The sequence below is a fragment of the Nycticebus coucang genome, chromosome 15 (genome assembly GCF_027406575.1).
Source record: "Nycticebus coucang isolate mNycCou1 chromosome 15, mNycCou1.pri, whole genome shotgun sequence".
In the NCBI taxonomy this organism is placed as follows: domain Eukaryota; kingdom Metazoa; phylum Chordata; class Mammalia; order Primates; family Lorisidae; genus Nycticebus; species Nycticebus coucang.
Genome location: NC_069794.1, coordinates 75115954 through 75133157, shown reverse-complemented (window position 1 = coordinate 75133157; position 17204 = coordinate 75115954). Strand labels below are relative to the sequence as shown.

The 17204-nt window shown below is 38.0% G+C and overlaps 1 protein-coding gene and 1 pseudogene across 2 annotated transcripts in view; one reads left to right on the top strand and one right to left on the bottom strand.

Moving 5' to 3' along the window:
• Nucleotides 1–6709: 6709 nt before the first annotated feature.
• LOC128566400 (heterogeneous nuclear ribonucleoprotein A3-like) lies at nucleotides 6710–8108 on the bottom strand (annotated as a pseudogene). Its single transcript, XR_008374568.1, has one exon. The product of XR_008374568.1 is annotated as a heterogeneous nuclear ribonucleoprotein A3-like (transcript).
• Nucleotides 8109–9955: 1847 nt separating this feature from the next.
• The window catches only part of LOC128566484 (phosphatidylinositol 3,4,5-trisphosphate 3-phosphatase TPTE2-like), an 87954-nt gene continuing 80705 nt past the window's right edge, over nucleotides 9956–17204 (top strand). Inside the window, exons 1-2 of the mRNA XM_053563329.1 lie at nucleotides 9956–9981; nucleotides 10949–10999. Coding sequence (XP_053419304.1) covers nucleotides 9956–9981; nucleotides 10949–10999 — 77 coding nt within the window. The remainder of the gene's footprint in view (nucleotides 9982–10948; nucleotides 11000–17204) is intronic.

The window sequence follows — 17204 nt, the reverse complement described above, 5'->3', positions numbered from 1 at the left end:
CCTTCTTACCATGACATTTTCCTAGGTGTGCCTCTGTGTTTACATTTTCCCTTTCTATGAGAATACTAATCATATTGGATTAGAGGCGCACACTTGACCAGTGTGACCTCAATCTCAACTACACATTTACACTTACTCTATTTCAGAATAAGGTCACATCATGAGTAACTGGGATTAGAACTTCAATAATTGAATTTGGGGGAACTGTATTCAATCTTTAATAAGGACTAAGTGAGGAGAAATCCTATTTGGAATTAAGAAAGCCTCAGATGGCTGAAGCAACATGAACATTGTAATCAACTTGCCCAAAGTCCAAATGAAGGCGAAAATTCACAAGCATTAATCATAAGCAGAAGCTCTCCTATGAGGATTTTCGGGTGACAATGGAGCTTTCAGTGAAGACACTATAAGCCAGAAGAGAATGGGCATCCATATTTAATCTCAAACAAAACAACTGCTAGTGGAGGATTCTGTATCTATCACTTTCATTGATTTAAGACAATTTTGGGCTTCTTTTACCACTTTTTCCTCAATTCTATTCTTCTTATTTGCCATCCATATTCTGAATTCCATTTCTGACATTTCAGTAACTTAATGGGTGCAACTTTCTTCTGTAGCTTCACCTTGGGGGAGTTGATCTGCACTGATTTTTTATGTTGCCATGGTTTTCTTTTTTGCTGGTTCCACCCCATGTGTATTTTCTATTTATTTTTTTACTCTAAACTATAGTGTTAGGGTATCCCTAAATTGTTGTCAAGAGATATTCTGGTTGGGTTTGATTAGCCATTTCCCAAGAGGCAATGGAGGGCAGAGTCTGGGCCAAGCAAATGACACTCTGTTCTGTTTGATTTGGTGACATTCAGCAGGGTCTAGGGCCATTTGGATGCTCCATCAAGTGGGATGGGATGCTGTGGCACCAGCTTCTCCAGAATGCAGAGCTCTTTACACCCTTTCTAGGAGCTGCCAAAGTGAAGTGTCACCTTCTTGTTCCACCTGCTGCCCAGCAGAAGTTCAGGCTTCTTAACAGCCAGATCCATTAGGTTGATGTCGGTTTCAGAGGCCCCAGAGACACCAGAGTCCACCATGCCCCTTCCCCACCTGAAAATGCAAAGTAGAAGTTCCCTGTTCTCTCGGCCCATCCAATGGGCTTTAGGACCAGCCAGATGCCAGTCCCATGGGCCAGTGTTAGTTGTACAGGTCCTGAGGACACAGAGTTCACCAGCCCCTTTCTAGACCTGCCAAGAACAAAGCAGTACTTCACTGCTCTGCCAGCTGCCAGTGGTCTTCAGGATCCTTCTGCTGCCAAGGCTGGTGGGCTGGTGTCAGTTTCAGAGGTCCACTTCATCTTTGGCAGTATTTCTAGTCTGCTCACTGTAGCAGCTGTAGTTGACTTTTCACCTTTTACATTCTGTTGGATGTAAGAGAAATAGATTATAGATGAATGCTTCCTCTTATTAGTGCTTCCACCCTTAGTTACTAGCAGAAAATACTTAGTAAACACAGATTTTCTGTGTGCAAGACTCTACTATCATGGAACAGGAAAGACAGAATCCTATTTGGAGCAATGAAGAGGCAGCAGTAGAGTCCTCAGCAGGGAAAAATGGAGCCGATAGCCCTGAAAGTGCCCCTAACCCCCAGAGTTCTGCCACCATGAGATGCTGGTGCCCTAAACCCAAACTTTTATCACTTTGGATGGAGCCCCTGCCTCAGGCCTGCTGTTACTTGACTATACGTAAAAGCAGGGAAGACATTTACAATTATGAAAGTAAGGAGTTGATGGAGAGACTTGAGAATCCAGAAACTAGATTGAGTAAAAGGAAATTGTGCCCAGAAACTGCAGTTGAATTTAAAATAAATCCCAAATTGTGTTCACATTGTGGTTACCTTCAATAGTAAAAACCTGATATTAAATATTTAGTCATTAAATGTTTTCACAGGCTTAAGACATTCATTACAAACATGCAAAGATGCATTGCTATGGAGAAGGACATGTAAGTTTCCAGATAACTGATTGCATGTGAATTAAGGATAAACCATTTTATAAGTTGCATGGTAATTTAGGCTACTATGAACAATAAAGTTATGTCTAGGGAGTAACATGTTGTCTTCCTGTGGCCCTTTTAATTCTTTAGAGCTATTCAAAGTAAATTGAAAGGCATATCCACTAAAACAAGGTAAGATATTTGAAAATAAGCATATAATGTATATCCACATCTATAAACCCATGCATTCATTCACACATGAATGCATACACATATACACCACAGAGAAATTTTGATGGGGTGATATTCCCTCTGAGCAGTATTCATGGGAATACAGAGTTCCCTCAGTGAGTGTTTCTTACGTTCTCTCATGGTAAGCTTCTGTATGGAGTATTATTTGTCTTTTAAATAGAGGTAGGAAAAGGAAGTCAAGGTAGGAAAAGGAAGTCAAGGAAAAGGAAAACAAGTCATAGAGGAGGAAGTCTTTTATACCTAGTGTGTGACACCCTAGGTTACTGTGTATGAGACTATACCAATGTGGGCCCCAGAAAGAGAATCCTATCTGAAGGAAAGAAGAGCCAGCAGTGGACAATGAGCAAAGGGGCTTTCAGCAGACAAGAAATTAGCTAGCAGACCCTAGAATTGTCCCTCGCACTCCAGAGCTCTGCAGCCATGTGAGGCTGGTGCCCTAAAATCACACCCGCATCACCTTGGATGGAACTCTGTGTCAGGCCTGCAGTTACCTGACCATATGTGAAAGCAGGGAACGCCTTTACATTGTGACACTGAGGAGTTGATGAGGGACTAGAGCAGGGGTTCTCAACCTGTGGGTCGCCACCCACAGGAACTGTATTAAAGGGTTGTGGCATTAGGAAGGTTGAGAACCCCTAGACTAGAGAATCAGGTAAAAAAGGATTTGTACCTACAAAATACAGCTGAATTTGAAATAAATTAAAATGCAAATGTGTTGGCATTGTGTTAGCTTCAATAGTCAAACCCTGAACTTACATCATGAGTACTTAAACACTTTTTTTACAGACTTAAGATATTCATTACAAACATGTAAAGATACATTTCTTGGGCAAAGACATACCAGTTTCTTAATAACAGATTCCATGTAAATTAAGGGTTAACTACTTTGTAACTTACACGGAAGTTTTAGCTGATTTGAGCCAAAAACTTAAGTGTGGGGAGTAACATGCTATCTTATTCTGTATCATTTTCATTCTTTAGTACTGTCTCAAATGAATTAAAAACAATATCCTGGGGTGGATTCACCAATGTAACACAGGATAGGAATAAACATACAAAATATATAACAAGTAAGGAGTTGATGGAAGGACTTGAGAATCAGGAATTTATTTAGATATACTTGTTAATACTTGTACTGTATAATATTTAATATATAACAAGTAAGGAGATGATGGAAGGACTTGAGAATCAGGAGTTTATTTAGATGAGCTAAAAAGGGTCTGTACCTATCAATTACATTCGAATTTGAAATTCATTTACCAAATCCTTTCATATGTGATTAGGTTAAATAAAAACTAAATTTAAATCTTCAGTCTTTAAATCAATCACAGGCCTAAGATTTTCATTACAAACATAGAATCATTTCTGTGGATAAATTTTATAAAAGTTTCCCAAAAGCTTTGAGCGCCTGTGGCTCAAAGGAGTAGGGTGCCGGCCCCATATACTGGAGGTGGTGGGTTCAAACCCAGCCCCGGCCAAAAACTGCAAAAAAAAAAAGTTCCCCAAAACTAACTTACATATGATTAAAGATCAACCAGTTTAGAAGATGTTAAATAATTATACGTAATTTGAGGCAGAAAGTTAAATCTAGAAAGTAACATGTTGCTGATCTTTATTCTTAATTCCTATAGCTCTGCCTCCCATGAATATACACCAGCACCCCTTGAGGAATCTATTTTGTCAGAGAACTATGAGATACTATTAAACCAAAATAGATATATTAGTAGATTATATAGGCATCTATATCAATAGGTATACTATTTTATAGATGTGTTCACACTCATATGTGAATCAACTTGTGCACACACACAATTAAACACAGAGAAAGAAAAAGATTGAGACTTAGAAGTTCATCATCAGGAGTATCCATGGCAATGCAGACTGTCTTTAATGCTCTTTCTTTGGTGTGACACTGTAGAATGTATAACTGCCTTTCTATTTCTCATGGATCTCTTTTGTAAAAGAGAACCAGATAATTAGAGGAATGCTTCCTCCTCTTAGTATGTGTTGGACACCCTGAGTAACCAGCAGCCAAAATCCTTGGGAAATTTTCAGAATACCTGTATATGAGACTTTACTAGAGTGAGCGGAGGCAGGAGATAATTCTATCTGAAGCAAGGAGGAGGAAGCAGGAGGCAGAGAATAGGTGAGACGTCAGCAGAATTTAACATAGCTAACAGAGATTGGATATGTCCCACACCTCGCAGATCTCTGCCACCATGGAAGTTGTTGCCCCAAACCCAAAAGCAACATCATATTGGAGGGAGCACTGATGTAGACCTACAGCTACTTGACCCTATCTGAGGGATAGGAAAGACAACCATGTTGGACAAAAGAAAAGAGAATATGGAGAGACTTAAGAAAGAAGAAGCTGGATGGAATAAGAGGAATGGGTTCCTATGAGCTGAAGTTAGATTTAAAATAAATTTCACCATAAAAGCCTTTCATACATTGGTTCAGGTTCATTACTAAGAAACTATTTCAAATCTTGAGTCATTAACTCCTTGGAGAGGTATAAAATACTTTGTACAAACATATGAATTATCATTTCTTGGGACTACGACATAGACTGACTTACATGTGAAACTTTTAAGAGTCAGTATACAAGATGAAGAATAACTAAAACTAATTTGAATTAAAACAGGAAGTCATGTGATGTCTCATTATATATCTTCTTAATCCTTTAGTAACCTCTCTTATGAAATAACGTCAGAGAGCTCGAGTGAAATCACCACTATAAGGTAAGATATAAATGAACTAATACATATGTATGTCTTCTTTTTTTTTTTTGACAATTTAGCTCAATTTTAATAAAAATGTTTCCCAAGCATTATTTTGACCAGATACCCAGGTTTAAGTTAACATTGACAGTGTCCATTTATATAACCACACTTGAAGTTGTTAAGTACTTAACCATTTTCTAATATTAGCCTATTTTCTTTACTGCTTATTCACATATATGCCCATTGACAAATGGAATGTCTGTTTACATTTATTGGTTTGTGAGTGTTTCTGGAAAACTGCAGTAAGAGTGAAGACCAATTTCCATGCTGGCATTGCATGCATCCAAATATTAATAATGCACAGAGGCACAGAATTAGAGCAACAAGAGAGCATATTCAAACACTAGCACACCCCATTCCCCTTTTTATTGCTTGTTTTGCTTAGTACTTTTTAAAACAAAAGAATCCCGAATTCAACGTTCAACTGCCAAAGGAAGAGTAACAGCAGGGCACATACTTAGGGCTGGAATGAAATTGTAAGCACTAGCTGGCGCAAAACAGTAGACATTGGTTTATATATATATTTATATATGTATGTATATTATGATCTTAACTCTTCTCAACCAGGAACTTTCAAACAAATTGATAACTCACATCAACATGATTTAGATTGAAATACACACAAGAAAAACAATGTGTTCTTTGGGAATTTAAGAACTCAAGAATACCCAAATTTGAATTCAGGTCTTTAAGTGAGAAGCTTGTACTAAGCAACTATGCTACATTTCTGCTGCAGTAATTTATTTTAAACGATTATACCTGGACTATTCTTGGTTTCCTCCAGCAAAATGTATAGGGTACAAACCGGAAGCATGCCAGCCAGTTAAGGGTATTATTAATAATGCATGACTTTTATACTCTGAGTGCATGTATTAAAAAAATCGAACCAAGGAAAATAAGATATTAAGGGCCTCTTGTGCTTTTAAATTAAAGAAAAAAAGGTACCCACTAATTTCCTGAGATATAGCAGGCTTAGTGGTCCTCTATTATGTAAGATTTTTAACACTGGAGAGAGAAGGGAAAAATTATCCACTACTCCTTTCCAGAATTTAAATAGATGGCAGCAGACATTCTTTAACCCCAAAACTATGGCAGCAGTTCAAATGTGACCAAGGTGAGTGTAGAATGAAGATGTTCTAAACACAGCTAGGGCTCAGCAATTCTAACACACTAAAATCATGATTACATTTTGGAAGAAAATGCACAAAAACCAAATAGGAATTTTGAGATTTTCATTTGATGGTAATCTTAAAGCTATTAAATTCACAAATACGCTAATTTAAATACCAATCCTATTTATCTAAAACACACATTGCAAACATACAAATATCTATTCTCTCCACATGTTAGCGCCCATTCATATGGTTTGGAAACGGGGAGAATAGGTTCCCCTTAAGTTGCAAGTCAGCAGGTGTTTCTTTACAGTTAACTTTAGCAAAATTCATACAAAATAGTAATTAACAATGATCTTCTTAACTCACAAGGAAACACCTTCAAAACTGCATTTTGTTAAAGTTTCTGTACTAAAATGTAGAAAAACTGAACTACACAAATATTGAAAAGTTAAAAATTCCTTAATTTTTTATTCCTGGTACCACTACCACAATTTACAGGGCAATATACCTGATGTAATGAAAAGAAAAAGAAAAAGACAAAGCTACAACAGATAAAAGACCTCAGGAATGTATCTAATTGACACTACATTGCATTAATCAATAGCTGCACTTTTTGCAAACTGTGGCTATGACAGTCCTGAACAAGAAGGGTTTCCTGTTTAAGCTGCAGTAATTTTTCTGACTATGGATCATCGTTCCTTCTGTGGCAGATTTTTACAGTTCCTCTAATGCATTTGGGATGACTGTCTCAAAGTAACCTGCAGCTTTCCTGACAACTCCTTGCTCTCTCTGCTGCTAAGAACTGTAGCCCTTTTATGTTGTTTTTAGAACCTTCTGCTACCATAGCCACCACTTCCACCACCAGATCCATAACCACCACCATATGGACTGCCCGAGCTTCTTCCACCAAAACTGCCCCCTTTCATGGGTCCATAATTTGATTGCTGTTGTCCACTATAATTTCCAAAATCATTATAGTTACCACCACCACCATAGTTACCACCTCCAAAATCTCCTCCTTCATTGTAACCATCATATCCTCCTCTACCACCATATCCACCACCTTGGTTTCCATATCCTGGTCCACCACCACCATAGCCCCCTCTCCTATTGTAACCAGGACCACTGCCATAGTTCGCACCGTCACCTCCAAATCCATTGTATCCACCATCACCTCCTCCATAACTACCTCTGCTGCCACCACCTCCACCACCATATCATCCTCTTCCACCAAAGTTTCCACCACCTCCAAAGTTTCCTCTCCGACCCATAAAGTTGCCAGATCCACCTCCACGACCTCTTTGCCATCCAGCAGACTGCATCTCTTGTTTAGGAAGGGCCTTTTTCACTTCACAATTATGCCCATTAATAGTGTGGTATTTCTGAACAACAATTTTATCGACAGTATCATGATCATCAAAAGTTACAAAAGCAAATCCTCTCTTTTTTCCACTCTGCCTGTCTTCCATAACTTCTATGGTTTCAATCTTGCCATACTTTTCAAAGTAGTCTCTCAAATTATATTCTTCTGTATCTTCTTTAATACCACCAACAAAAATTTTCTTCACTGTGAGATGGGCACCAGGCTTTACAGAATCCTCTCTAGAAACAGGTCTCTTTGGTTCCACAACACGCCCATCAACCTTGTGTGGTCGAGCACGCATTGCTGCATCCACCTCTTCCACACAAGAGTAAGTCACAAAACCAAGGCCCCTGGGACGTTTTGTTTGGGGATCTCTCATTACCACACAATCTGTGAGTCTGCCCCATTTCTCAAAATGTTCACTTAAACGATCGTCTGTAGTTTCAAAGCTCAGACCACCAATAAACAGTTTTCTCAACTGCTCTGGTTCCTTTGGATCATGGCCCTCCTCCCCCGGCGGCGGCGGCGGCGGCCGGAGTCGGGCTGGGCGCCACCGGGCGGCGGTTTTACCTCCATTTTGAGACCGGACTCGCCTCTTCCAACTCGAGTTCAATATGGGACGGAGAGGAAGAGCACATGTGTATGTCTTCTATATGCCCATATATCCTTGCGTTCATACACACACAACCTACAAGAGATTGAGATTTGGGATGTTCACCGTTAGAAACATTGAAATACAGTGTTTCTTGCTAGCTGTTTCTAGTGTCCTGTCACGGTAAACTTCTGTGTCTTTCAAATCTTGATATGAAGATTCTCTGTCTTTTGAATCTTGGTCTAAAGAAGAATAAGCAGTCAAAGAGGGAGCCTTCTTACTCCTAGTCTTCATCCTCAGTTACCAGCAACCAAAACCCTTAGAAAAGTATCCGAATGTCAGTGTATGACACCCTAGGAGAGCTAAGGGTGGGGAGAAATCCATTTGGAGAAGAGAAGAAGGTTCAAGTACATAGGGGACAGGGAGAGTCCTAAGAAGCAAAGATTGAAGCTAATAGACCCTGGATGCATCCACCACTCAGTAAAGCTCTTGCTGGTGACCCCAACCCAAGCCCACTAGCACACTGGATGGAACCCTTATCTCAGGTGTGTAGTTACTTCGCCCTCCCTGAAGGGTAGGAAAGACATCCATGGTTTGTGAAGATGTAGATATGGTGGATCCCCTGGAGACATGAAATTAGATGGCTCAGGAGAAATGAGTATCTACAGACTGAAGTTCAGTTGTGAAATACTGTTACACATTGAGATTAGATTAGATTGTGTCGTAAAGGAGTGTACCTGAAGTATGAGGCATTAACTTTTAGATAAGTCTAAATTTTTCAGTGAATTCTTAAAAATTTAGTTAGTCCACTAGTTTATTAGTTAAAGAGTAATCGTAGTTGATTTGAACCAAGAATTATATCTGGGAAATCATGTGACGTGTATATACCATTTAATTATGTTAGCATTGCCTTCAATGAAATGACCCCAATAACTTAACAAAACCATTTGGGAAAGAGGACATGTAAATAAACAAATACAGATACAGTGAAACATCCCTAGTTGAGCACTTACCTACATTGACCACCTCCTTAAGGTGACCTAATTTTCATAGACCAGACATGCACCACATGTACATATCAGTACAGAAGGCCACGTTTCTTATGTTGGCCGCATCCATGTATTGAAGAGTTGGTTATAGTCCCTGGGGTAGTCAACTTACAGAGGTTCTACTGTATGTATAAACACATGTATCCATGTAAATGCACATATAGACACACACGAAGTCTTCATGAAGAAAAAAGAGATTCATATTTGTGAAATTCATTGCCAGGAACATCCATAACAATACACAGTGTCTTAGAAAATGTTTCCTAACATCAACTTACATCAGAGAATAGTATAAACATAATTTTTATATATACAGGGACCAAAACAATTGTGTGACTTGCTTTATTGTGATGTTAGCTTCACTGTGGTGGTCTGGATCCAAACCCACAACATCTATAAGGGTTTCCAATATTTTCTCATAGCAGCCGAATTAACTGAAGAGAAATCACCTTTCTTTTTCTTTTCCTTTTCAAGTATAGTGTAAATACAATTATTTCAAGGTCTGCCTCCTGATTTATACATTATTTTTAAATTTTAATTCATTGTTTAGGCAAAGCGCCATCCGTAACCTATAACAATTCTATGTCTTAAAAGATTTAGAAATTTTCTAATAACTCATTTATATATAAATTTAGGATCACCAGTTAGAAATGGTAGAATAATTTGAACCTGAAAGTTAAGCCTAGGAAGCCACATTGTGTGTGATTGCATTTATTCCCAAGTCCTGTAGCACTGTCATGTATGAAAGTCACATTGTGTTTAACTATATTTTTTTGATTTAAATCCTATAGCACTTTCACATATGACACCATATCAACAATGTATGATGGAACAACCAGTGAAACGTGAGCTATATTTTATTAAATAATTATAGATGTATGAATAAATAGATTATATAGGTAGATAACTCAATAGATGTACTAGGTATAAACATATTTACACTCTTATCAACACATGCACATGTACATTTAAACACAGACAAAGAGGAACATTGAGATGAAACAGTTGTCTGGAGCCTCCATGGCAATACAGAGTGTCTTTGACACTGTTTCTTAGGTGTCACCCTGTAGAATGTATAACTGCCTTTCTATATTCCACGGATGGATTTGGTAAAAGAGGACCCAATAACAAAAGGAGTGCTTCTTCCTAGTGTGTGCTTGATAAACTGAGTAACCACCAGCCAAAATCCTTGGGAAATTTTCAGAATGGTTGTACATGAGACTTTACTAGATTGGGTCAAGGGCAGAGATAATCCTATTTGGGGCTTAGTGGAAGTAGCAGAAGACAGAGTATAGTTGAGACTTCAGCAGAACTTAACATAGCTTATAGAGCCTGGATGTGTCCCACAGCCCCCAGATCTCTGCCACGAGGGAAGCTGTTGCCCCAAACCCAAAATCAAAATCATTTTGGAGAGTACCCAGACACCCTACAGCTTCTTGACTATAGCTGAGTGGCAGGAAAGACAACTGTGGTAGGAAAAGAAAAGAGATGACGGAGGGAGTTAGGAAAAAAGAAACTGGATGGAAGAAGAGTTATGGGGTCCTATGAGCTGAAGTTAAATTTAAAATGAATTTCACCATAAAATCCTTTCATACTTTGGCTCAGGTTCCTTACTAAAAACTATATTTAAATCTTTAGTCATTAAATTAACACTTTGGAGAGGTTATTACTTATTATAAACATGTGAAGTATCATTTCTGGGGAATATGACATAGTAGATTCCAAATACCTGACTTACATATGAAGCTTTTAAGGATTGTGGAAATCAGGAAATCATGGGATGTCTTACTGTATACCTTTTTAATTCTTCAGCACTGGTGATTGTCAGTGGAAATCAGATCCAAGCAAATTCATCGAAGCAAGGTAAGATATCAGTGAATTAATACATGTATATTTGTTCTATATACCCACACACACATGCATTCATACACCCAATTTAAGAGATTGACATTTGGGATGTTGACTTGGATGAAGCATTGAGGATACAAAGTGTTTTTATCTGTTTCTAATGGTAGCTTTTTTTGGTGTAATATTCTTTGTCTTTTGAACCTTGGTATAAAGAAAAAGAAGAGGTCAAAGAGGAAGTCTGCTTACTCCTGGTCTTCATCTTTTAGTTGCCAGCAACCAAAACCCTTTGGAAAGTGTCAGAATGTCTGTTTATGACACTCTAGCAGAGCAAGCCACGGGCAGTGGAGAAAATCCATTAGGTTGAGTAAGAAACAACTATACTGACATCGGAAAACTTTGATAAGTTTTTTGATAACTCTAAAGTTTTAGATTAAATTCCTTTTTTGTTAAAGCCTCTTTCTCTTGCCCAGACTGGAGCTCAGTGGTACAATCATAGCTCATAGTAACCTCAGACTCCTGGGCTTAAGCAAATGCTCCTGTTTCAGTCTCTCAGGTAGCTGGGGCTAGAGGTACATGCTACCACATCTAGCCATTTCCTTTTTTAAAATTTTTTAGAGCCAGGGTCTTGCTATAAAAGCCAGAATGGTCTTGAACTCCTGGTCTCAAGTCATCCTTCTATTGTAGCCTTCCAAGAAGCTAGGATTCCAGCCAAGAGCCACTGTGCCCTACTTTTATACATTGAATTTTTAAAGGCCAGTTTATAAGTTAAAGAGTGATTGTAGCTGGTTTGAACCAAAATCTAATGTAGGAAATCATGCAATACACACACACACACACACATATATATATATTTTACTTCATTAGCACTGCCTTCAGTGAAATGACATTAGCAAATCAAAGGAAACACCTATGAAATGTGAGATCTAAATAAAAAAGTATAAAGAGATATATCCATGTAAATAAACACACACACAAAGCATACATATACACACAGAAAAGAGAGATCAAGATTTGGGGAATTCATTGTCAGGAGCAGCCACAACAACACAGAGTGTCTTAGACCCTGTTTTTTAAAGTCTTCTTTTGTGCTATACTATCTATAAATATCTTTCTATCTTTTTTGGATATAGTCGGATAAAAAAGATACAGGTTATAAGAAGGATGCTTCTCATTCATAATTTGTTGGTCACCATTAGTCACCAGTAGCCAGGAACCTTGGGAAAGTATGAGAATGATGCCCTGAGAGAGGGGGCCAAGACAGAGGAGAGTCCTGTGTGTAGCAAGGAGAAACAAGCAGTAGACAGGGAGCACAGGAGACCTCTGCAGAAAGGAAAGGGAATAGTAGACCCTGGAACTGTCTCTCTGCCACCATGTGAGGCTGCTGCCCCAAAGGCAAAACCACCGTTACATTCTATGGAGCCCCTGTCTCAGGTCTGCAGTTACTGGGCTCTATCGGAGGGACAGGGAAGATGCCCACCACAGGTGAGGGACTGATTAATGGTAGGTGGTGTTGGGATTTGGGAAGGCACCGGGCAGGCAAGATGTGTTCCCACAAACTGAAGTTGAATTAGGTATAAATATTATCACAAATGGTGTTACAATTGGGGTTAGGGTAAAGAGTAAAGACATGTATGTCAACTTGAATCACAAAGATTTTCACAAGCCTGAGATTTTATCAGTCACATAAAGCTTCATTTCTGGAAAAAAAAATACCAAGTTTCAAAAACTAATATTAATTTTAAGGCAACTAAATTATAAATTATATGATGGTTATAGCTACTTTGTATTAGAAAAATAAGTCTAAGAAGACATGTGGAAGTCATTTTGTAACCTGTTAGCTATGACCCAATTGAATTATAAAAGAGTAATCTGCGGTAGAGTCATCAGTGATGGGTGAATATCAATATATTTATAGAGGGAGAGGAAGGGAAGATAATGAGATTTATAAAATTTATTTACAAATGACATACTAATTAACCACAGTAATAAAGAATTGAAATTCAATTTTTATTTTTATTCACTAGGCTCTTTTGCAAGTCCTGAGATAATCTTTGCATAATACATATGAGGGTTAATGTTAATTTGGAAACCAGTATATCATAAAAATTATGTAATTAATTGACATACATATTTAGAATTCAGCCACTTTTTAGAGAAGTAGGTCTTTGAAAGTGCTTGGCTCTGACATGTTTTTAAGTTTGTTTTGGGTTTGTTTGTTTTTGTTTGTTTGTTTGTTTGTTTGAGACGGAGTCTTGCTCTGTTGCCTGGGCTAGAGTGCACTGGTGTCACCATAGGTCATAGCAACCTCAAACTCCTGGTTGCCTGGGCTAGAATGCACTGGTGTCACCATAGGTCATAGCAACCTCAAACTCCTGGTTCAAGCAATCCTTCTGCCTCAGCTTCCTGAGTTGGTATAAGCATGGACCACCATGCTCAGCTAATTTTCTTCTTCCTTTTTTTGTTTAGAGACTGGGTCTCACTATGTTATTCGAGCTGGTATGGAACTCCTGCCCTCAGGTGACCTTTCTGTGTTGGCTTCGCAATGTGCTAGGATTACAGTCCATGAGCCACCATGCCCAGCCTCACATGTACCTTTCTTTTTTTTTTTTCATTTCCTTCTCAAGGGAGGTGATGACATGTATATTTTTGAATCTGTATAAACAAATAAGGCATTTCAAAAGAACACAAAATTATTAAAGCTGTAAGTAGAGCAATAAAACTATATTTTAATTGGTTGAAGCACAGTAAAATATAAAGAAAATGAAAGAAATAAAAAACAGACTCTAAGTGATCTTTGGTCACTCAGCAATCAACCTGTCTCATATTTGTGCACTTGGGAGTTCTTATGCAAAAGGAGTGTATGGAAATAGAAAAAAGTAATGAAATAATGGGCTGAAAATATTCGTCATTTGATTAAAGTTATAAATGTATGAGTGAAAATAAGGGGTTCGCTCAGTGCCCACAGCACAGCGGTTACAGCGCCAGCCATATGCACAGAGGCTGGAGGGTTCGAGCTGGGCACCTAGGCCAGATAACCAACAATGACAACTGCAACCAAAAAAATAGCTGGGCATTGTGGTGGATGCCTGTAGTCCCAGCTAATTTGGAGGCTGAAGCAAGAGAGTCACTTAAGTCCAAGAGTTTGAGGTTGCTGTGAGCTGTGACACTACAGCACTCTATTGAGGGCAACATAGTGAGACTCTGTCTCAAAAAAATAAATAAATAAGGGGTTGATAAACCCCAAGCTGCATAAGTCAAACACCAAACAAATAAAAACACATCAGGGTATAGAATACTCAAATTACTTAAAACAGCTCATAAAGAGAAACTTAAAAGCAACCAGAGTGGGAAAAGGCATATGACATAAAAATATAAGCAGGCATGAGATTTCCCTTTAGAATCTATGAAATGCAGAAGATAGTGATGAAACACCTTTAAGGTGCTGAAAGAAAAAAAGGGTTAACCTAGAAATCTTTTATACATGAAGCTCAAATGAAACTTTATTTTTTAGATGAAGCAAAGAGAAAATTTGTCACTGGGAAGCCTGCATTGTAAAAAATATATATAAAAGGAAAGTTTTATTTTTAAGTTCACATTGATATGAGAGTACAAATAATAGGTGCCTAATTTGTATTTCTTAGGTCAAGTTCACGTTGTATTTGAGCTCTTCACCCAGGGGGTGTGCTGTAATACCATTACATTGTGCACCGTAGGTGACAGCCTACCAATCCACCTCTCTCCTCCCCTTTCACTTTACTATTGAATACACTGGAAACCTGCTTTTCCCTTCTTGTGATACCTTACTAAGACAAATGTACTTCAACTCCACGTAGATAATTACAAAAGATGTAAAATCTCCATCTTTTTATGACTAAATAATATTTCATGGTATACATATACCAGTTTATCAATCTGTTAAAGGGTTGATGGGCAGTTGGCTTGATTCCACATCTTAGTGATTATGAATTGAGCTGCAATAGACATTCTAAATGTTTATCTATAAATGTCCTTTTGATTAAATGATTTTTTTTCTTCTGGGTGGTTACCAGTAATGGATTGATCCTGCAATCCCATTACTAAGGATCAGGCGTCCTCAGACTTTTTAAACAGGGGGTCAATTCACTGTCCCTCAGACCGTTGGAGGGCCGGACTATAGTTTAAAAAAAAAAAAAAAAAACCATGAACAAATTCCTACGCACACTGCACATATCTTATTTTGAAGTAAAAAACAAAATGGGAACAAATACAATTCACACCGCTTCATGTGGCCACAGTTTGAGGACCCCTGATCTAGATATACTTTTAGCTCTTTGAGGATTCTACATACTTCTTTCCATGCAGGTATATTAGTTTGCAATCCTACCAGCAGGGTAAAAGTGTTTCATTCTCTCCACACCAGCATCTGCAGCTTTTGGATTTGTGTCATGGGCTATTTTCACTGGAGTTAGGTGATATTTCAGAGTGGCATTGATTTGCATTTCTCTAATGATTAGGGGCAATGTTTTTCATGTGTTTTATTGTGCTGGTTAGCCACATATAGAAGACTGAAACTGGACCTGGACCTCTCACCACTTACACAAATTGACTCTCACTGGATAAAAGATTTAAATGTAATACATGAAACAATAAAAATTCTAGAAGAAAGTGTGGGACAAACTCTTGACAAAATAAGCCTGGAAAAAGATTTTGTGAAGACCCCCTTGGCAATTGCAGCAATACCAAAAATAAATAAATAGGATATGATTAAGCTAAAAAGCTTCTACACAGCCAATGGTACAAGAAGTAAAGCAAACAGACAGCCTTCAGAATGGGAGAATATATTTTCATGCTAGTAATCTGACAAAGATCTAATAACCAGAATCTACAGAAAACTCAAACTAATCAACAAGAAAAAAGCAAACAATCCCATTTAGAAGTTGGCAAGAGACATGTACATTTTTAATCCTACCACTGACTTGAATAAAATGACATCAGTGGTGCAACTACTTTGATATATCTTTGATCTATCTCACCTTTAAGTGATAGTGTTATAAAGGACTAGTGATGTCATTTACTTGGGTCAGTGCTAAAGGATGACTATTCATGATATATAAAAAGATAGATAGATAATAGACAGATAACAATATACAGAGTATATGTACAGGCAATCCTTGCTTTGTTTGCTCTTTCACTTTGCAGATCTTATGTTTTCTATAGATAGGCTTTTTGGCAATCCTGTATTGAACAAATCCCTTAGTGCCATTTTTCCAACAGCGTGTACTCACTTGGGGTCCCTGTGTCACTTTCTGGTAATTCTCATACTATTTTAATCTTTATCATTTTTATGTCTATTATGGTGATCTGTGTTAAGTGATTTTTATAATTGTTTCTATTGTAATTGTTTTGGAGCACCGTGAACCATGCCAGGATAAGATGGTGAACTTAATCGATCCATGTTGTGTGGGTTCTGACTGTTCCACTGACCAGCTGTCCCCTTGTATCTCCAATTCTCCTTGGAACTCTGTATTTGAACATTGTAATTAGGCCATGTAATAAGCCTATGATGTCCTGTAGGTTTTCAAGGGAAAACAGTCACACGTCTCTGACTTTAAGCCAAAAGCAATAAGTGATTGTGACGAAGGCATGTCAAAAGCCAAGATAGGCCAAAATCTAGACCTCTTGTGCCAGTCAGCTAATTTGTGTATACAAAAGAAAAGTCCTTTAAGGAAATTAAAAGTGTTACTCCAGTGAATATATAAATGATAATAAAGCAAAATGGCCTTATTGCTGATATGAGGAAAGTTTTAGCAGTGTGGAGAGATGATCCAATGAGCCATAAGGTTTCCTGAAGCCAAAGCTTGATCCAGGACAAAATCCTAACTCTAATTTTATTAAGGCTGAAAGTGGTGAGGAAACTTCAGAAGAAAAGCTTGGAGCTAGCAAAGGTTGGTTCATGAGGTTTAAGGGGAGAAGCTCTCTCCCATAGCATAAAAGTATGAAGTGAAGTGAAACAACTAGCACTGGTGGAGAGGTAGCAGTAAGTAATCCAGAAAATATAGTGAAGATAATTGATGAAGGTGGCCACATAAAACAACAGATTTTCAATGTAACTGAAATGACCTTCTACTGAAAGAGGACTACATCTTTCCTGGCCAGAGAGGAGACGTTAATGTCAGGCTTCAAAACTTCAAAAAATATGCTGACACTTTTTGTTAGGGTCTAATGTAGCTGGTGACATTAA